The sequence below is a fragment of the Mesocricetus auratus genome, unplaced genomic scaffold (assembly GCF_017639785.1).
Source record: "Mesocricetus auratus isolate SY011 unplaced genomic scaffold, BCM_Maur_2.0 Super-Scaffold_100009, whole genome shotgun sequence".
NCBI classification, from domain to species: Eukaryota; Metazoa; Chordata; class Mammalia; order Rodentia; family Cricetidae; genus Mesocricetus; species Mesocricetus auratus.
Genome location: NW_024429193.1, coordinates 30,745,741 through 30,767,830, shown reverse-complemented (window position 1 = coordinate 30,767,830; position 22,090 = coordinate 30,745,741). Strand labels below are relative to the sequence as shown.

At 39.5% G+C, this 22,090-nt stretch overlaps 2 protein-coding genes across 9 annotated transcripts in view; one reads left to right on the top strand and one right to left on the bottom strand.

Moving 5' to 3' along the window:
- Positions 1-3,249: 3,249 nt before the first annotated feature.
- Positions 3,250-16,838, bottom strand: Larp7 (La ribonucleoprotein 7, transcriptional regulator). 4 transcript variants are annotated; one of them, XM_040751823.1, is made up of 14 exons: positions 15,428-15,558; positions 13,706-13,832; positions 13,436-13,624; positions 13,228-13,328; positions 13,060-13,143; positions 12,801-12,965; positions 12,627-12,720; positions 12,193-12,549; positions 11,965-12,112; positions 10,301-10,452; positions 9,505-9,623; positions 7,578-7,737; positions 7,318-7,409; positions 3,250-3,573 (listed from the first exon to the last, which is right to left on the bottom strand). In XM_040751823.1, exons 2-14 carry the CDS (start codon positions 13,776-13,778, stop codon positions 3,493-3,495), a joined length of 1,815 nt encoding a protein of 604 aa, XP_040607757.1. In that variant the 5' UTR covers positions 13,779-13,832; positions 15,428-15,558; the 3' UTR covers positions 3,250-3,492. The 4 variants fall into 4 exon arrangements, with proteins under 4 accessions (XP_040607757.1, XP_040607758.1, XP_040607760.1 ...); XM_040751824.1 differs by lacking the exons at positions 13,706-13,832; positions 15,428-15,558 and adding an exon at positions 16,685-16,838; XM_040751826.1 differs by lacking the exons at positions 13,706-13,832; positions 15,428-15,558 and adding an exon at positions 16,326-16,457.
- Positions 16,839-16,963: 125 nt separating this feature from the next.
- Zgrf1 (zinc finger GRF-type containing 1) overlaps positions 16,964-22,090 on the top strand; it is a 53,645-nt gene continuing 48,518 nt past the window's right edge. For 3 of the 5 annotated variants that reach the window (XM_040751822.1, XM_040751821.1, XM_040751818.1), the window contains exons 1-3: positions 16,964-17,224; positions 19,255-19,345; positions 21,366-21,446. In XM_040751822.1, coding sequence (XP_040607756.1) covers positions 19,325-19,345; positions 21,366-21,446 — 102 coding nt within the window. In that variant the 5' untranslated portion in view covers positions 16,964-17,224; positions 19,255-19,324. The other 2 variants (XM_040751819.1, XM_040751820.1) reach the window with 2 other exon arrangements.

Below are 22,090 nucleotides of genomic sequence, written 5' to 3'. Positions count from 1 at the left end.
TTGGGTTAGAAAATAAAATTATATGTGGTCTTCTATCTTCTCTTTCTTCTCGTTTTCCTCTTCTGATTTGGTTTTGTTGTTGTTGTTTTTGTTGCTCCTTCTCAGATAGAATCTTGTGTAATCTATAGTGGTCTCAAACTGCTGCATATCCAGGGCTGGTCTTGAACTAATTTTCCTGTTTCTGCTTCCCCAGTGCTGGAAAGACAGAAGGTCCGCAGCAACACAGATGAGTCAAGTTAAAGTCCTACATCTTATTTTATAATCAGAGATTTGAATGGGACAGAAAGACACAATTTTCTAATACTTTGGGTGAGGCTTCATAAAATGCAAATTATTTGACCAGTAATTCCCATTACATTCTTTAGCTAGTCCATCAGCTATCAAGATTAAAATGTTCATCCAATCTTATTACATATCTTTTTATAGATTAAAATAAGGATTAGATAGGGGTAAAAGCCAATGTTTATTTTTAACTCTTTGTGTTCCCTCCCTCCCTCCCTGTCTCTGTCTCTCTCTGTCTCTCTCTCTCTCACGTCAGAGCTCTGGAAGCCAGAGGCATCAGCTCTTCATAAAGCAGTAGTAACAGGTAGTTGCCCAGTGTGGGTGCTGGGAACCAAACTCTGGTCTTCTGGAAGAGCAATAGGAGCACTCAACCATTGAGCCCTCTCCTCAGTTCCCCATGCTAATTTTGAAGTTCTACACAAATTCCCAAAATCTTTTTTTTTTTTTGAGAGTAGATTAACACTTGGCCCACACCACAGGGAGCATAGACAGAGCTACATCCCCAGCCCTATATCATGATGACTTCTATATAGTATAGAGGTGTATGGACATACAAGCCCAAATCTATTGCAGGTCAAAAGATAATGTACCAAAAAGCTAAGGGCTGGTGGGATGGCTCGGTAGGTAGGAGTGCTTGCTATACAAGGCTGACAACCTGAGTTTGATCCCTGAAACTAAGATGGATGCAGAGGACAGATGTTGAAGTGTTCTGACCTTCACACACTCATGTGTACACATCCAGACATACACACAGACATACCTATGAGAGGAAGGAAGGAAGGGAGGGATGGAAGGAAAGAAGCAAAGGAAGGAAAGAAGGCAGGAAGAAAGGAAGCCAGGAAGGATGTCTTTAAAGAAACGTTTCCAATGGAGTCTAGGCACAAAAATCTCCCTATATCTTCACATCTCCTAACCCTTTTGAAATGGTTTTGGATAGTCTCATTTAGTTTAGTCAGGAACTGTCAGTATAAGCAGATAAAGAAAATACTGTCATCAATTCCAATTGTGTATATTTCCTCTAAGTCAATCAAAATTTTATGTGACACTGGGCATGATAGCACAAATCTGTATTCTAGCACTTGGGAGGTGGAGGCAGGGGCTGACGGACCACTGAAATTTCAAGATCAGTCAGAGGTCCATAGCAAGACAAAAAACAAAAATTAAAGAACTGAGCCGGGCTTTGGTGGTGCACGCCTTTAATCCCAGCACTCGGGAGGCAGAGGCAGGCGGATCTCTGTGAGTTCGAGACCAGCCTGGTCTACAAAGTGAGTTCCAGGACAGCCTCCAAAGCCACAGAGAAACCCTGTCTCGAAAAACCAAAAAAAAAAAAAAAAAAAAAGAAAAAGAAAAACCGTACACACATAATTAAAAATAAAACAGTAGTGAATTAAACCCCTACATTTGGTCCAGTAGACAAGTGATTATTCCAATATAAAAAAAAAATTACTTTGTTTTTTAAGACAGGGTTTTTCTGTGTCATCTTGGCTATCCTGGAACTCACTCTGTAGACTAGGCTGGCCTCGAACTCACAGAGATCCTCCTGCTTCTATCTTAGTGCTGGGATTAAAGGTGTGTGCCAGCGCTGCCCAGCAACATACTCCACATTTATACATACTTTAATTCACTCAGATTGGCTACATTTCTATTGCTTACTAGCTATGTTGAGATCAAACAATAAAACTGAATAATTACAAGTGCATGTTTTAAATTGCCAAAACTATTTTTTTAAAACAGATTTTATATGTATGGGTATTTTGCCTGCATAGATATTCGTATCACATACATACTTGGTGGGTTGTATCCCTGGAACTGTAGTTAAGACAGTTGTGAGCTGCCATGTTGATGCTGGGTATTGAACCTAGGTCCTCTAGAAAAGCAGTAAGTGTTCCTAACCTCTCTCTCCAGCCACTTCAGGACTTATTTTTGTTTTTATGCATGTTTTGCATGCACATATGAGCACTAAACACATGACTGGTACCATTCTGTTAGTATCTGTTTTGTGTTTGTGTATGATGGGGAAAGTACATGCATAAAGTAATGGGCTTTCTTACCACATTAGTTCTAGGGACCGAATTTAGGTCAACCATGTAGTTTTTTACCCACTGAACTATCTTGTGAGGTTCCCAGAAACTTTAACAAGCTTTTGTTTTTTAAAACTTTGTTTTCACATACAATATAGGTTTCATGAAAAAAAAAGGCCTTGCTTTGTCCACTACTAGTTTTCAAGTGCTACAGCAACATCTAACGATGCTTTATAGTAAATGTTAAATTCTTTGAGACAGTCTCTATGTAGTCATGGCTGTCCTGGGGCTCTATGATTAAGCTGGCAATGGAGGAAAAAGGAGGGACAGGCAACTTGCCAGGGTACTTACATTTGGCAGTGATCAGCTGTTGTTCCTTAGTGACCTTCCTTGTGGGTCACTTAAGTGAAGATGCCTGACTATAGGCCTCACACAGTACACAGAAACCTTCACTCTGGTAGGCAGTGTGTCTAAGCCAGTGGCAGCAGAAATAGTATATTGCCCCAAAGAACAGAGACAACTTTCAGGGGATTCTGATGGAATCTAAGATGCCATTCTTTCATAGCTCCTATAAATAAACTTCTGGAAACAACTTAATTACTTAAGTCTTGTGAGTTCCTGAAAACTATAACAGACTCCAATATTCCTTAAAGGTGCAATTCCCAGACTCTCTCCAAGTTCATAGTACCTGGTACATCGTCTAACCAAAACAAAAGATCTATTTATGAAAAACAAAGTCAATGATTCTAAAATTCAACATTTTAATAAGAAATAGTTGATAACGTTCTGTTGCTCAAAAGGGAGGTTAAAAAAAAATAGGATGGAGTATTTACCACATCTGCTTGTAACCAAATGAAAAGATACAAGGGAAAAGCAACTTAGTTTGCATCTGATAGCCAAGCATTTATTTTATAATCATGCTGCTTTTGTAATAGAAACAAACCGATAATTTTCAAAACACATTTATTTATGAAATCATTTGAACTTGATTTGCATAATTTCAACAAGAACTTTATTTTAGAAAAACCCTGTGACATAATGTATTTGTCTCTAAAAAAGTCTTATTTACACATCAAGGAACAAAGGTATTTTTTTTTTAGATGTAGATCCCAGCAGAACAATCAATCACACAGTCCTAGCATTCTAAGAACACTCCAGCAAGGGAACCCAAAGGGAGCTGCAGTCCTTCTCAATCATACTCAGAGAACCGAATGTGCTGACTGGCTTGCTGAGTCTTGGCCAGTCTAATCTTCTCAGCTTTGGTGATTAACTATAGAGAAAGAAGTAAGAAATTAAGAGTGTCTCACAAACTCCAAAATGAAAAAATAGTCCCCACTATTAAAGTCTTAGGCTATCAGGATGAGCGACATTTTTAAAAGCTGGGGGTAGAAAGACAAATGTGATCATTATGTTTTGATCAAATCAGTCTACAGAGAACTAGAGATTTTTTATGAAATAGATTGTAAATCTTTGAAACCTCTATCGCCGTCTAATTACACTGTACAACTCGAAGTCTTACAACTGAAATGTCTGTCACGCCTCACTGAAGAGTCAAAACTTAGCATTATTTTGTATACCTCCTGGACTTGGTTATTAATTCCTAAGACTAAATTACCTTGTGATTAAAGATTTACACATAATTTGAGTGAGATGTGATACTTCTGGACTGGGAATTACTCAGGTTTGCTTTACAACCTGCCTACTGGCTGGGCATGGTATTGCATTCATATAGTCCCAGAACTCCAAAGGCAGAGGCAGGCAGGATCTCTGTGAGTTCAAGGCCAGCCTGAGTAACACAGTGGGTCCTTTTCTTGGGAAAACAAATCAAAACAAACTGTTTACTGTGGGGATATTTTCAAGCAAATGACACTCATGGCAATTCTATTTATTAATATTATTATTATTATTATTATTATGTTTTGTTGAGACAGGGTTTCTTTGTGAAACCCTGGCTGTCTTGGAACTCCCTCTGTAGACCAGGCTGGTCTCAAACTCAAAGACTACTAGGAAAAAGGCATATGCCACCATGCCCAGCTTATTCATCTATTTTTTAGAGCAAGTCTTACCTTGTAGTCCTGTCTGGCCTGGAACTCACTGTATGGACTGAACTGGCCTCTAACTGGAGAGATTTACTGAGTGCTTCCATTAAAGGTGTGCACCACCACACCAGGATTTTTTTCACCCTACCTCAAATATTACACAATTCTTTTTGTTGTTGTTTTATTGAGACAGGGTTTCCCCCATGTAGCCTTGGCTGTCCTAAAGCTCACTAGACTATGCTGGCCTTGAACTCCCATGTGTTGGGAGTAAAGGCATGCATCACCACACCCAGCTCTCGTTACAATTCAAGAATCTTTAAATTTTGCTTTACAAATGTAAATTTAGGATTTCAAATAATGACCTATTAAAACCTGCCTTTATCAAATAAAAATGCACTTTATTACATATTATATTATGCATACAAATATTTTTTTAAAGGAGGAAAAGATTTTTTCAAACACAGAAGACAACAGATTGAAACATTCCCAAAGCAGTTGTCGCTGCTTTTCTGCAGTGGGTCTCTGTAACCCAGGCTAGCCTGAAGGTCAGTCACTGTCTCCTTTCTCAGCTACACAGTGAGCCTAAGGCAAGCATGAGATACCAGAGACCTTGTCTAAATCAATCAATCAGCTGGGCGTTGGTGGCGCACGCCTTTAATCCCAGCCCTCGGGAGGCAGAGACATGCGGATCTTTGTGAGTTCGAGACCAGCCTGTTCTATAAGAGCTAGTTCCAGGACAGCCTCCAAAGCCACAGAGAAACCCTGTCTCGAAAAACCAAAAAATAAAAAAATAAAATAAAATAAAATAAAATAAAAAATAAAAAAATAAAATAAAATAAATCAATCAATCCACGAATCAAATCTTGGGCCATTTCTGACTGATAGAAGGTCATGACATGATTAAATTAAAACACTGTTCACAAATGATAAGAGTAAAAATTCAAGGTACCAATGTTGTTCACAAACAGGAAACATGCAGCAATAATTCACATTGAAAAGGCCATTTTGATTAAAAACAAAGGCAAACATCTAAGAAACACAGGAGGTGAGATACCTTAGGGGTAAAAGCACTTGCTTCAAAGCCTGATAACCAGAGTTCCATCCTTAGGACACTCATGGCGGCAGAGAGAACTGATTCCAGCAAGCTGTCCTTTAAATACCAAAGGCATGCCGTGGTACATGCACATCCACATGAAATCCAAAAATGTAATAAAAAATTACAGAATACTTAAACAACTGGAGAAATAAAAGCTTTATTTTCGGGCTGGGAGTGGAAGAGCAGATCCCTCCTGTGTTCCTAATCCTTTGTGAGTCCACCTATGTGTGCCTAATTTTCATATGTAAGCATCCACACAGAGTAAACTTACTCTGTATTGATTTACTTTCTACTTTCAGTCCTGATAAACTGAACAGGGGTGAGGTGAAAACTAACAACTCTGAGGTTAAGTTAGGTGCTTTTCTCCCACTCAAGGTGCATCAGTATGTAGTGTGGAAACGAACTGTCCTATCAGGAAGGAACCATGCTGGAATGACTGAAATTCTGCCACTGTTGCCACACTGGTAATGTTTATAGGTAAGTTAGGGAAGAGTTTGCAGGAATGGGGGCTAACACATTCAGCAAGCTCTGGCAGGTAGTTCAGGGGCAGAGCACTTAACCTCCAGCACCAGAAAACAACAGGGACAAGGTAGCTGTGTTGGAAACGTCTATCAAGTGTGTGGAAGGAAGCCCCACTGCATTTCAATCCAGGAAGTCAGCTGGCTTCAGCTGTTCCTACCCAGATCATGCTAAGAACCCTGATAATGAAGCATGTGAAATCTGGAAAATGAGTAATTTAAATTTCTGTTGTTCTAGTTTAATTTTATGAACTATCCTAGAAATTTCTGTTTCTATGCCTGAGACTAAGATAAATTTTGATAAACTTCTAAATTTAAAAATAAAGTGTTAAGCAAAACTTCACACTAGGGCTGGAGAGATGGCTCAGAGGTTAAGAGCACATGGTGGTTTACAACCATCTCTAATGAGATCTGGTGCCCTCTTCTGGTGTGCAGGAATACATGCAGGCAAAAGGCTGTATACATAATAAAAATAAACAAATCTTTAAAAAAAATGATGCCTTCAAAAACAACAACAACAACAACAAAAACTTCACACTAGAAGAATAAATATTACTGACCCAAATACAGTTCATTTATCTGTTCTGGATTACTGCCATTAACATCTGATCATCTCAAACAAGCTTTGAAATCAAGACCTCCAAGACTAGAAAGTGTTTTGAGGAAAAAAGGGGGCCTTCCCATCTCAGCCAGACCAGGTTCCATTCAAGGAAAAAAATTCACAAAGAGTCATAGAAGCAAACGTCCCTGTCAATCATCATAAATGTCAAAGGAGCACTGATGAAAAACATACCAAGACAATAAACATAGGACATTTGAATCAGGGCTTTTAAAGTTTTTTTAACAGGTTCTTCTAAGCACTCTGACTGCAACAATATTTAAAAGCATAATAATTTGCTCTCAAAGAATAAACACTATTCTTGGTGAGCAAAAATTATACTAATTATCATAGAGACACAATTGTTGAATGACAGTTTCTTAATTATTTCTGCTTTGCCACTTTTGATTATCAGAAAAACAGTAGTTTTAAAAACAATAATTCTCATTGCCAGTAGGAACCTTACATATCAAGTCTCTCAATCCTTTCTGCAGAAGACAATCTTTTATTTTTATCCCCGAACAACAAAACAGAGCTCCAAATCAAGACTGTATATATAACGTGCAATACTGCTTCAAAGCACAGGAAAACTCTAAATTACAATTATGCATACCTGTGAGCAAACGATCTTAATTTCATCTACCTCGAAGCCAGGAGAGATCTGTATTCTTTCTCAGTCTGAAACAGCACTCTGATAGGAAAGCCAAGGTGAATTTATCCTCACTTATCACTGTCAGAAGATGCATTTAACTGCTGTCCTTACCTTCTCCGTGCCTCTTTTCTTTTCCCGAGGTTGATTAAGTTTGGCCTGTCTATCTACCAAAATCTTCTGCCAGTACCTCTGTTCATGATCACCTTAAAAAGAAACAAAAGCTCTGACCACCAAGTATAAGGATATACATTGTAATCCCACCAGAAGGACAATGTTTGGGAAGAATGCGAGCTCCATTAGCCCAATGCAGAACAAGCAGAACAATTACCCACGATAATAATTGGTTCTTAAACAACTCAATTAGGTTTTACCCGAAAGGACCTCGAGGTTCCAACAGTGCTTCTTTCTAATTTCAGTCTGTGCATTCATTACTGCCTGAGCATCATCAGGAGTTTTGAACCGGGCATGGCATTCAGTATCTCCTTCTAGCAAATCAACGTAAACAACTTCTGAGATTGTGGCCAAAATATCCTACATAGGAAAGAAATACACTTAAATTCAACATCCAAGATGTTTCACAATAAATGAATGTACCCAAAAGGCTGTCAAACGTATTATATCAATAAGGTACTCTGTAGTTGATGGGCAAATATATAAAACACCTTTAACACCCAGAAATAATCTTAAAATGAGAAGCAATGTAACAATTCATCACAAATTACTTTCCCTTTTCCTCTTGAAAGTCTATCCTTAAAACATGAACTTACATGGGGATCAGCTAAGGGCAAGATTTGTAGAGTGGAATATAAATGACCCCTCCCCCAGCAAACTGTCAGTTGGTTACTACAAGAAAGATTAAAAGAACTTGAGAAGCTTCTTTTCACTCACCTATACAATACCAAGTTTGACTTAGAACACACGGAACCATCTTTGAACATTTTACAATAACCAACAGAAATCCTAGGGTTCTGGGTAGATTTACTGGCACACAGCTCACAGCTCTCCATTTTAGTTAAAATACCTAAATAACCCTTTCTAGGCAAGCCTAGGGACCCCACAAGGGAACACTTTTACCTATAGCACCCTGCTGTGAAGACTAATTAAGAAGATTCCTGCATTCTTAATCTACTTTCCCCCCACTCACAGCAGGTTCTCTACAGAACACAATACATTTATGCAGGAATGTTACAGTAATCTTAGTTGCCAAATTTCATTCATTAAAGCAAAAGAAATAAATACAATTTCCAACTGGAAAGAATTTTCTAGGCACAAAGATCTCTGTAACGTAGTGACTTTTCAGAGTCATAGAAAAAAGTTGAGGATCTGTAGAATAATAGTTTATTCCTTTAGCAGTAAAGAATAATAGAGATTTGTGAGTTTTTAGAATACGGAAATTTACCTTTAATACACAATGTGCTGTAATATAAGAACACCCTTAGTAAAAAATGTTTGGAGAGAATTATACCTGACAAATCTTCATAGGTTTTTATCTTGTTAATCATATTAATTAGGATACAAAGCAAGAGATCAGTTTGTAGTAAGCTGATGATACTGTAATGCATTCCCTGGTAGTGGTCATAGTTTTATAACTGATTTTTCAGGTAGTCTACAGTATCCCAGTTCAAAAGATATTTAGTATACATCTACTAGAAAGTCAGTCTAATCTCCTTGTGTAACATCCATATAATGACAAACTAGCCTAGGAATCAGTAACAAGAGTGCACAAAGATTACAGAAAACAAAACAAAACAAAACAACCAAAAGCCAAAAAAGAAAAAAAAAGACCACTTTTTTTCAATTGGTACAGTTCTACAGAAAAAGGAAACAATAATGTATAGTATTAAATGTCCTAAAATATTAGAAAGTTATAGATAATTTATACAATATAAAATAAAGTGCTAGGCTGGGAAGAAAATCGGTCATTTGGGAACCTTAGTCCTGATGAATATAAATTCCTAAATACAGCGGCTGGCTGTATGGAGCATATGGTTACAACTTTCAAATAATCAGCTCTGAACAAGTATATTATTAAATCCAATTTTAAAAAACAAATACCTTTTTAAAATTTGAAAAAACTCTTTAGAATCACTGCACTGTCCTCCCCTGAGCTACAGAGAATCCAGCCATTAGTGACATGGGGAAGGAATGGTGTTCAGACTGTTCCATGTACATCTCATTTCCTGAAGAATTTGCATTTAGATTAAGAGTTACCATGAACTCAAACTCTATGAGTAGTTTACCAGAGGTACAATTCTAACTGGTATTGTTTTGTTTTCACACAGGCATCATAAACATTACCCTGACTTGTTTCCTGCCAGGTAGAGGCTCTGTGCTCATGATCTTCACAATAACTCCATTCACGAACTGTGGTCCCTGGGCGTTAACCTTCTCCTGGGTACAGCATTCTGGATGGTTGACTGTGAAAAAGAAAAGGCCATAGATAAAACTTTCCCACTCCTGACGTTTAACACAAGGAGCCCTACTCTACAACATCAGGAGTGATTTCTAAGACTACTTTAAAGTGTAATGTTAATATTAATGCTCATTTGGAAATTAACAGAAAATAAAATGTGTTATTGTCCTGAACCAAAGAATAAAATTCAATTAAAGATAGGTGTCAATACAAACATAAGGATATTCAAAATATACTATTCAAATGTGAGTATTTGTATAATTTCGAAGAACTTTAGTAGAGAAATAGGGAGGAGGGATTGGGATACGAGGATGGAGGGGAGGCTATGGCTGGGATGTAAAATAAGTAAATTAATTACAATAAATAAAATTATCTATGACTAAAAAAACTTTTACTAATGTTACAATCAATAATAATTCTCTAATATGTCCCTGTTCAGGGTTCATCTTTCACTAATACTGCAGTCTTTATTGCTATGTCCAGTAAACTTGCTTGTAATGGAGAGAAAACAGTCTCTTAAAAAGTCTAGTGTTTAATATGAACACTTCAAATTTTCTTTCTTTAAATTTTTTTTTCTGGTAATGGTTCAGTTCAAAACTGGGGAAACCCATCTATCACTCCAACACAATCCCTAAACCCAGGATCCACTATAACACTAAATGTTATTAAAATGAGCTTCACCTTTTCCATTCTTCACTCCAGACTTGCTAGGCACTGTACAGTCTGTTTCCATTTCTGACTCCAACTTTATTTGAGATATTGTTTTTTTTAGAGAAGCCATACTGGCTTTTTGCAGTGCCAAATACTCTTTTTTCAAATCCATCCATTCAGTCCTGTAAAACAAAAAGTTGAACTATTGAAATAGTGACAAGATGACTCACTGAGAAATCTGAAGGTGAACTAAATATATACATTCACAAAAATTCCCATTTCTTTTACAAGGGTACATCCAATTACAATATGCTGTAAATCTATCTAGCAAACAAACAAATGAACTTCCTTTTCATTAATATTCAGGTAAAATTCTTTAATTTCCCAGTTAAGTTCCTGATGTGTTTCTAATATTTTTAATTATAAAAGCAATATAAGGCAACTTTGAGGAAAAGTGAGAGACTAAAATTCAAAGATTTGTTAAATTGCTTCCAATTTGAGAGATAACATTCCTTAGGATTTACTTGAATCAAAAGAATTTCTAAGAAGAAAACAACACCCCATGGAAGCAATTTATTTATTTACATACATTTACCATGTAGATGTCTCTTCAAACAGCCAGGGCTCCTCCAGAGAGAAGCACAATGCATCTCCTGGCTCTGTGGGAGTGCTCATTGTTACCCTAATCTGTCCCATCAAACAAGCAGATAGGAGATTTTTTTTTTTTTAAAGAGAAAGGTATCTTGTGGTAATGGTTTTAGCAGTTAACATTGACATCTGTTTACTTCAAAAAAAAAAAAAAATCCAGACCTACCCAGGATCCCCAGGATCTACTTTCCCTGAGAGCTGATACATTAAAATAACAAAGGCTCTTGTAATGATTCTCTGAGATAAAACGCCAAAAGGAATTCAGGAGTTAGGAGTAGTATAAATACAAGTGGTCTAAAGTCACTGTCTTTTACCCTCCAAGCAGAGAAGGAGCGCTTTGGGATCCAGTTCACAAAGGTAAACTCTGTCATTTCAATTCTGCCTAGTTTTCCCTAGCTTTTTAAAGTTGCCTCGCGGCTGGGTTCCCTTCAACTTTAACATGGGAGTGCTTTCTGTCTCTGTAAAAAGAGTAAGTGCTTCCAAGTTTTAGTAGAAGTGAATTCAATGTACACCTCTGGCGTGGAATGAGCTAACCCGATAAGACTGAGGGAGTTCCCTCTGCTTTAACATGGGGATACCTGCTGTGTTAAATGAAAGTAAGTGCTTCCATGTTTCAGTGGAGGTGTCTCAACTCATTCAGCATTTCTTTAATTTAAAAGTTTCAGGTCAAGACTACAGCTTAGTAAAGTCTGGGCTTCCCATTACTTAAACGTGGATGTACTTGCTTTGCAATTAAGAAAGTAAGTGCTCCCATGTTTTGGTGATGGTAAGCTTTCCTTTTCCATTCACATGCCTTTAAGAGGACTTAACTGATGGCTTCTTAAGGAGCCTCCTTTACTTTAACATGGAGGCACTTGCTGTGACTTTATAAAAATAAGTGCTTTCATGTTTGAGTGTGGTGGCTCCTACTTATCTTCACTTTGTATTGCAAATGGACGGTAGGCCATCACTGTTGCTAATATGCAACTCTGTTGAATAGAAATTGGAATTGCACTTTAGCAATGGTGATGGAGTTCTGTCAGCTGCCTCTGAGAATGGGTACTTACTTGGACAACACTCTCAATGGTATAACCTCTTCTCCCATTTTATGTCTCTCCTTGTGCTTTTTCTTATGCTTTCTTTTCACTTTTAGGAGTGAGTCACCTTTTCCATCTCCTGTCTCCTTCTCCTCCTCTGTAGAGCAGAATTCTAAGTCTAGAAAAAAAGATCCCCGTAACGTAAGACTTGTGGTGTGTTAAGTACCTAAAATGTCTGCACTGTCTTAACCACGGTACCTCTGATTTCCTTGGAGATTTCGGAAGCAGCTTCACTAATGCCATCTTTCTGAGCCCTCTTCTTGACTTTTGGCCTGGGGGGCTGGCAGTCTTCGTCCTCAGCACTGCTTCTCTCCCTTTTCCCTGCTCTAACCTCAGGTAAGACAGACGGCTCAGCCTTCTCCCTTTTTTTCTTTTTCTTTGCAGGTTGCTTTGGAGCTTCAGGAGTTTCTGCTTCAGAGCCCTCCGAGGCAGTCCTTGGTCTCTTGCCTTTACACACTCCGGTGCTGCCTGTGTCCTCCATAGTTAACTCTTTTGCCTGCATGCTCTCTTCCTTCTTTATTCTCCCCTTTTTCTTTTTCTTCTTTTTCTTCTCTTCTGGAACAGCAATGACCAAATAAAATTTTATCCTACTAATTCAATACTTACCTCCCAAGTATTGGGTAGGTACTTACCAGCTACTCTTAAAGAAGGGATGGGCTTGTTTTTCACTGTCTTAGGAAATATGCCAGGTTTTCTTGGTGCTTCTTCAGGTGGGTTGTTAAGAAACTGAAATGAAAGTTTGAAAAAATCATGCAAGTTTATTCATACTGATCTTTTTTTTAATTTCCAGGGTCCCACAGATGTACCTCGATGGCTTTTGCTGCTTGCTCTTTTGTTTCAAACTCCACAAAGGCAAATCCCTTAGGATCCCCAGTAGACTTGTAATGTGGAATACTTATGTAAACCACGTTGCCACATTTCCCAAATACTCTTTCAATCCAGCTGTGAGTAACATTTTTGGGAAGTAACTCCTGTATAAATCGGAAGTGACAGGAACAGTTTAAGCATTTATAGTACATATAATAAATAAATGGAAACTAGACTTAAGTTTTGTGTTTTTCTTACCACATACACCGTACGTTCCTCCTCATCCTTTGGTCTCTCTCCTAGAGGCTTTTTTCTCCGGATTTTGGTCCCTTCTAAGTCCAACTTTTTTTTTAAAAAGAGAAATAGATGTTTAATGTATAGTTTTCTGTGATAAAATTTGATTAATTCATAGTGAAGAGAATTTACCTCTACAACAGATGAGCTTTTCAATGCTCTCGCTATTAGCTTCCCATCTGTGGTCAACTTCTTCATTTTGTTGAAAGACACCAGAAGAGAGATGTCCACATCTAGTTATGCAAGATATGATGTTAGTTAGAAGTGGGATGTGTGTGTTGTTGAGCTTATCAGGACTGGCCCCATAAACTAGGATGTGTCTGGGAGGAAGCAAACTTACATCCATCTCTAGATTTTTCAATTTGCTCTCGAAGAAACCTGTCCTTGTGAAGGTTTGCATCCCCAAACCAGAAGTCTACTTGCTTGGCAATATCTGCAAGCACCTGTTTGACCCTTGAGCGCTTCTTTTTTTTCTTCTTTTCTTTTCTCAGTGCTTTCTTCCATAGTTTTTTTATTTCCAGTTTCCATTCTGTGAGTTATAAAAGTATATATTTACCCTTTATAAAGAAGCCACAGAAGAGCAAGTGGTTATAAATGCCTGAGGCCCTACCTGAGACAAAGTTGAGGCATTGTATGTATGGTATTGAAGCCTCTGTCACCTGAGCCTTCCTGCTGCCAGACATAAAGTAGAAATAGATTGGGGGGGGCGGGGAGTGTTGAGATCTGACTTGGTGATTATTAATAGCATCCTAGAGGGATCCAATTCCCAGCACCCACCAGTCTAATTCCCTCGAACTGTATAGTTAATTAAGGTAAAATCTGCTTTATGCTTTTTTTTTTTCTACAAGAAAGCAGTCTCAATTCTTCCTACTGTATTTACATTAGCAGTTGTACTAGCACTGCCTTTAAAATATAGCCTGAACATTAACAATTCTAATAAACCACTGGGTTCACCAACATCTTCCTTCCAGATCTCATTACAGATGGTTGTGAGCCACTATCTGGTTTCTGGGAATTGGATTCTGGAAGAGCATGATGTATTCTTAACAGCTGGGCCATCTCTCAAGTCACCCTACTACTGCTTTCTTATAATCAGGTTTTTATACAGGATAATTGCTTAAATATGTAAATCAGGCCAATTCTTTGTACAAACACTCCCGAAGACTTAGCACATAGAGTCCAAGCATTTCAAATTCTTTTCTAAGGTGGTAAAGTATAAATATATAGAGTACAATGATCCCATAGCAGGATCTACTGTTAAGTGTTAACCATCTGCAAGTGACCTGTGAGTCACATCAGATACATTACAATTCACAACAGTAGCAACAGAATAATTTTATGGTTGGGGGTAACTACAACATGAGGACCTGTATTAAAGGGTCACATCATTAGGAAGGTTGAGAAGCACTATAGATTCCACGCTACTCTAGCCACTAGTTCTAAAGCAAAGCAGCTAGAACAGTGAAAACACAGAATGTCACAGCTACCAGTTTACTCTCTTAGCCCAGAGGCCTTCCTTTCTGTTTCTCTTAAGGGTTACTTTGTAGCTTAGCATATTCTAGTTCAGAATGATAAAATAGACCTTCAATTTGGAACAAGATACAGATTAAACAGGAATTCACACAAACTGAAGAAAAGCATTTATTTACATGGTAATACCTGTGCTACAGAGCCCCCACATCTTTACCCTCTTCTGTCTGTCTGTCTTCCTGATGCTGACAGTCTTCCACATCCTAGGACTGAACTATTTCTCAGTCCTTAATATACTCCATGCTATTTGTACTTTCCCAAGGTTCTATGGTAGTAACATTCCAAAGGAAATTTATCCTTTCCTTCCAAAGTCTATTTACCCTCAGTAATGCTAACGCTGTAACTCAGAAAGTTGATCTGTATATGTTTGAAGCAAATTTCCTCATCTCTGTGGTCCATAAAATGTGGATACAAATCTATCTATATAATAGAATTACTGTGAAGATCAACTCAAGAAAATGTAATTTAAGCTCCTAAAATGTTGATGTGGAGAGGTCTGCAAGAGATGGCCTAGAGGTTAAGAACACTCATTGCTCATGAGGACCCAGGTTCAGTTTCTAGCACTGACATCAAAGCTCACAAACTTGGGGCTGGAGAGATGGTCCAGTGGTTAAGACTGCTCTTCCAGAGGACCTGGGTTCAAGTCCCAGCATCCACATGGCAGCTCACAACTGTCTGTAACTCCAAGGTCTGACACCCTCACACAGACAAACATGCAGGCAAAACACCACTGCATATAAAATAAAGTATTAAAAAAATTCACAACCTCCTATAACTCTAGTTCTAGGGGATCCAAAGCCTTGTTCTGACCTTTGTGAGCATGTGATATACATACTTACATTCAGACACACATATAAACAGAAATTAAAAAGATTCTCAAAACAAAAACAGTTGCTCAGGAGAACACAACACATGGTCATGTTATTCTTTACCAATTGGTCACTAAATCCTACCGATTTGATCTTTGAAATGGCTCTCATCCTCATTCAGTGTTTTCCGAAATCGCCATTAGAATATGATGAGTTTATAACATGCTCTAAAAGTAATCTATGCTTTACAGAAGCCCGTGTGTCACTTGTTCATAATATTGATATGGCTTGTGAAAGTCATTTCTAAGGTTGCAACATATCCATTTAAAGGAGCAAACACCAGACCAATATGCAGTAGAAAGTTGAAATGAATGTTAACAGACACTGGTCAGGGCAGTAAGTAATTACATCCTCCTCGGGCAAACACAATTTCCCTTTTTATGTTTATCTACAAGTTCAAAAACAGCGAATGCCATAGATAATCTGGATAATACAGACTTTTTTTCAATTTCAAAGTCATAGATTTTGCTTGTTAAAATCATACACAAAATGAGTACATGTAAAATTTCCAAAGCAACCTGGCCGTGACATTTTTCAGGTTATGAACAAAAAGAAGTGTACCCAAAAGATTGAGAACCAAAGTAACAGTCATGGCAAGACTTGACTATTCAAAGGTAGCAAAACCCTCAGTGGCCTGGATCTTAGAACCTTCTAGTCTAAAACACACTTTATAAAACCATTCGAATTCCCACTACCGCCCGGCTTCGAAGGACTACTAAACGTAGCACTCTTGAGGAATTCCAGTGTCGTGAATTGCCCACTCCTATTTCCCCTTAGTTCCTCATAAACGCGCTCAGAACTTATAGTCACCGCTTGTTAGCTTCTTACAACCTATTTTCTATAGGACGAAAGCCTTGCAGAGGCAAAGACTTAATTCCTCACAACTGCTGCCCTTTGCAAGCCGAAGCTCAACCACAGCGGCCATGGCTCCACTCGGCAACTGGACATGCGCACGGACGCCCCCGGAGCCCGGGCGTGCCCCAAGCCTCCCAACACTGAGCTCGGCCCGCCCCCTCCGGACGAGGACGGGAACTGCAGGCGCCGCAGAGGACTGCGCGTGCGCACCGAGTAGCCAAGCCAACGGACTAGCGGCGAGGGGGGCGGGGTGGGCCGGACCTCCGATGACCCGAGGAGGCCCGACTCAGGAGTTTTTACACTTCGCCGGGGCTAAGCGGCCATTTGTGACTTACTCTGGTCACGTTCCCAAATCCACAGCGACAGCGTTCTTCCACGCTCTCTGCCTCCCGAGCCTTCGAGTCGGCGAAAATTTGCGTCATCCGACGAGCGACGCGCTCCTCTCAGCCCACTGTGGAAGGGTGCGTCCGAGCCGCGGCTCCCGTCGCTGACGTCATGGGTGACGCCATCGGGGGCGGGGTCTTGGGGAGCAAGGCGGTGACCGCCCCTGGAGGAGGGATTCCATTGGTGGTTTGCGAACGGCGGGGGAGGAGGGGCCTCAGCGGTGCCGTCCCCGGCTGATGACGCCACGCCGGTTCGCGGGAGAAATTCGAAAGTGGAATTTGTGACACCGAGGAGGTGAAGGGACGACTTTCTTGAATGGAGTGAAGGGTGGGTAGACGGGGAGACGTGGCACGGTCGGGAGAGCGTGGACTCTGGCTCGCCTCCACGGAAGCGGCCCACGGGGCTTGGTTTAGGGGCTGCCAAAAGGACCAAGGCTCCTTGGTTACTTAGGGACACACAGCTTTGATTAAGTCAAAATTCGGCCAGAGAAGGTAATGTTTTCTTTTAGTTATTTGTACTGGTGGTTTCTTAACAGGATGGTGCTGGGGAGCGAACCCAGGGCTCGGTGCTAGCCAGGTGAATGCTCGGTCACTGAGCTACCCTGGCAGCCTTTCTCGTTAGGAAGGCTTCACGGGAAGCTGTCACTGCTCGCAGCATAACAGAAGGAAGGTTGCGTACACAACACATCCGATTACTGATGATTCCCGCCCTCTAGAGCTCCACCTGTACTGTGCTGCGTAGCGATCGGGCCTCGGCGCATACTGTTTCCGGTTTGGGAGTCACCCTCGCTGAAGAAGGCCTGCGAGCCGTTTGTTGAGCTCCAGGACCGCACTTTCTAACCTGATAGATGGAGAATAGAACCTAAAATGTTCATGACTAACTGATTCTCGTGCGGAGATCAGGGCATGTCCACGGAACCTCTTGAACATACGTGTACTCCTTTGTGTGCTTCTTCGGCACTTGTATTCAGTTCGTCACCGATGGTTTCAGATAATAGGACAGTTACAGTAGCTGGTGCAACACTGTTCAAAAGATGTTTCTTCCTGGGTGTGGTGACACATTGCCTGTAATATACCACAGACCAAGCCAGGAGGATTGTGAAAATCCTGTTTCAAGCAAAATGACTGGGCATGTGGAAGCATTACATAGGGCCCTGTTGTCATCCCCTAGAGCTGGAGAAAGAAAGAAAAGGAGGTTTTCTTGCAGAGGTACTATATAATGCATATTTGGTCCTTTGGTACAGTGTTACATTGACTAAGGTGTTTAGTGAGCCCTGTAGCTGGATTCAGTCAGCTGTAGACAGGAAATATTCAGAAAAAAGTGGTCACTACTGAACATGCAGGGTTTTTTTTTTTTTAATAATTGCTTACCCCCCCCTCTTTTTTCTTCCTATTTTAGACAGGGTCTCTCTTATCTATGCAGGCCTAGCTGCCATGGAACTGTCTATGTAGACCAGGCTACCAGGCTGGTCTTCAACTGCACCTTGAATACACTTGACACTGATGCCCTAGCGCTGGATTCAAAGATGGGTATGCCAGCTGCGCTTGTGGTGGTCCATGCCTTTGATCCCAGCACTCAGGAGACAAGCAGGAGGATCTCTGAGTTCTAGGCCAACCTGGTCTACAAAGCTATTTCTAGGGCTATACAGGGAAACAATGCCTAAAAAAATGTCTAAAAAAGTCTATCAACAAACAAAACCTGCCTGCTTACTTTTTCTCCATCCCTCCCTCTCTTTCTCATCCTTTTTTTTTTTTTTTATTTTTTATTTTGAGACAGTTTCTGTGTGTGACAGCCCAGGCTGTCCTAGAACTCACATTGTAGACGAGGCTGGACCCAACCCACAGAGATTCACCTTCCTCTGCCTCCTGAGTGCTGGGATTAAAGGTGTACCATCACCACCACTGCCACCTGGCTATCAGTTCTTAAACAAAACAGTTTAATCACTATTTGCATATTGATTACAGTGCATTAGGTATAAGTAATCTAGAGATGATTTCATGTATGTTGGAGAATGTGCACATACTCCTATATTATATGCAAAAATCTGTGACATTTTATATGTGAACTGCAGTGGCTCCAAATGTTGGTATTTGTGGTCCTGAAACTAGTCCCTGGAGACTAAGAACCACTTTAACAGGAAAATTTTAAGACACAAGGGGGCCATCTTGTGGTGAGAGTAATGCTTTAGGAAAACAATTGAATTTGGGTTCTAAGGAGCAAAACATGTTGAAGGAAAAAATCCACTTTCTGATACATATTAAGGCACCTAGAGAAATGTTTACAGATTATTAGTAAGTTTAGGATTTTACTTAGTTTTATCTTTATTTTCCATTATGTGGTATCACTCAGTTGAGTTCTCCATGTCAGATAAACTTTTGTTTCTCTTGGTGGCTGGATAGATCAGTAGCCTTGTAATTCTTTGGTTTCTGACTCTAATCAAGATTTATTGAGAAACTTTGTATTTGATACTTACTCTTTTTATCAGGGTTGATTGACCATTCTTTGCTGTCTTTCATTTTAGAGGATGTACATTGTTGAATAAAAACTGATTATTTTCTGGACCTGACTCGTTTATAATTTCAGAAGAAACAATGGAAAGTCAAGAATTTATTGTAAGTCTTTTGTTTTTTTTTTTTTGTTTTTTTGTTTTTTTTGTTTTTCGAGACAGGGTTTCTCTGTAGCTTTGGAGGCTGTCCAGGAACTCGCTCTGTAGACCAGGCTGGCCTCGAACTCACAGAGATCCGCCTGCCTCTGCCTCCCGAGTGCTGGGATTAAAGGCATGCGCCACCAACGCCCGGCTTTATTGTAAGTCTTAATAATTTTCCTTTTTGTGGGGAGAGGGATGGGGGACAGGATCTCATGTATCCCAGGCTGGCCTCAAAGTCTTGAAGTTCAGGATCACCTAGAATTCCTGATTCATGCCTTTTTCTCTCAAGTCCTAGGATTACAGGTGTGCATCATCATAACCTGCTTATGCAGGGCTGGGTCTTAGAGCCAGTCTCCTGCGTATTGGGCAAACACTGCTAATTGGACTACATCCTAAGCCCCTAAATCTGACTAACTTTTTCTAATTTTTTCTTCCTTCCTTACCTCCTTCTTTCCCTCTCTCCTTTTATTTCTTCCTTTCTCTCTCAAATGTCTTGTTAGCATTGCCAGATTCACCAAAACAAAAAGAAGAAACAGGCTATAATGTTAAATTTGAATTTCAGATAAACAGTGAGTAGTTTTCTAGTATAATTGAGTCTTAAATAGTGTACTGTAGTTTATCTGGAAAGTCTGTCTTCTTCTTAGTATTAGTACTAGTACTGATAGTAGTATATACTATAAAAATCATTTGTAAAAACTTCTTTGGAAGCTTAGAACCAGGAAACAACGTTTTCTACTTTTAAGACCTGTCTATAGTGACATTCCTGTCTAAAGTGACATATTATTTGGTCTGAAGACTTTTTGTACTCTAAAACAATATCGAAGACACTAAATAACTTTTGTTTGTATGTTGAGCTTCTATCTATAATATTATTTATGTTAAACATAGAAACAGTTTAAAAATACTCACTAAAAAGTAACTAGCATGTTACAATTTAATGTAAATTACATTTTTAATGATAACTAAATTTTCCAAAGAAATAACAACTACACTAGGAGAAAGCATTTGTAAGAGTAACATTGTTAGATATTTTTCAAAGATTATTAATGTCTGTGTATGTGCACATATGTGTATGTGCTTGCTATCCTTAGAATCACCATCCACCTCCTTTGAGACAGGGTCTCTTATTGGCCAGGACTTACCAATTAAGTTAGATTGGCTGCGATCTTAGGTGTTCTCGTGTCTCGGCCAAGAATGACTCACCATGTCCAGCATTTTATGGGGCTTCTGGGGCTTAATGCCTGTCAGGTCCTCATGCCTATGAGGCAAACACTTTAGCTGACTGAGCTATATCCCCAAACCCTGTTGCACCTGCTGTGTGGCCTGCATCCAAGAATGTAGAATTGCTAAGCATTTTTTCTCTCTAAAATTCTTTAACATTTAATTTAGTAATAGCTGGATTTTCATTCTTTGTTTCTGTATTCAGTCTGTAATTGAATCTGGCACCGCATATAATGCTTGGAAACTCCATTCTTCCACTGATGGAGGGGGCATCTAAAGACAAAAGCAATGTGAAATTGTTCTGACCTCAGATGCTGTGAAGATTGGGTAGACTGTCTACATTCTTTGGACTGTATTTTGAGAGCTATGTGAATAAGAAGTATTGTGAAACCCAATAGTTGTTTTTCTTTCCCCGATGATGTAGCAGTTTAAAATCATTTTTGATGCTCAGTTGACTAAAAGACTCTTTAGCCTTTTATTTGTCCCTTCTTCCTTTATCTTTGGTACTACCCAGCTAGTCAACTGTCTTCCTTTCCTTAAAATTGTTTGCTTCCTTTTTTATGCTGAGGATTAAACTTGGGGCCTCATGATGCTAAGCATGCTCCGTCATTGAGCTACACCTCCAATCTCCAGACTCTTTCACTGATACTGTTATTGTGGTGATACCTGGCTTATTATTTTGATATGGGATGTTTTATTTTTGTATGACCTACAATATTAAATATGCAGATAGCAATGATTTCTTCTGTACTTTTGGAAATAAGGTCCTATATACTCATCAAAAGATGAAGAAGTCAAAAGTGTGGCAAGATGGAGTTCTGAAGATCACTCACTTAGGTAACAAGGTGAGTGCCAAGCAGTTGACGGCAGCGTGGTACAGCTGTGTTCTTGCCTTTTGGCTGAGCATTAGGATAACTCTGTTGATAATGTTAAGATGCTAGGTATAGCCATGCATGGCCATGGTGTGAAAAAGAAACTTTCAGATCATTTTCTTATGTTTTCTTGTCCATTGTGAAGATTCAGTAAGTAAACACTATCCAATCTGTTTTGAGTAAAAAAACTTACTATGAGCTGGTCATAAAGCTTTCAGCCTATCAGTTTAGTTTGCACAGCTCTGCAAGGCATTTAGTCTTTATTTTAACTGATGCTAAAACTGAGGGGCACAGGCACATCTTACCCAGGAGTCCAGCTGAAAGTGCAAGAGCCACTCATGAATTTAGACATGGCTCCAGAACCTGTTTTCTAGATAACTCTAACGCCTACCCCTCAAAAACAGTGTACCCCTCAAGTGCTGTGTAGCCCTGGCTGTCCTGGAACTCTCTCTGTAGACCAGGCTGGCCTCAAACTCAAGAGCCAGGGACACCTGGCTCTGCCAACTGAATGCTGGGATTTCCACAACCCTGCTCTTGCTAAGAATTTTTTCATCTTTTTTTTTGGTTTTTCGAGACAAGGTTTTTCTGTGGCTTTGGAGGCTGTCCTGAAACTCGCT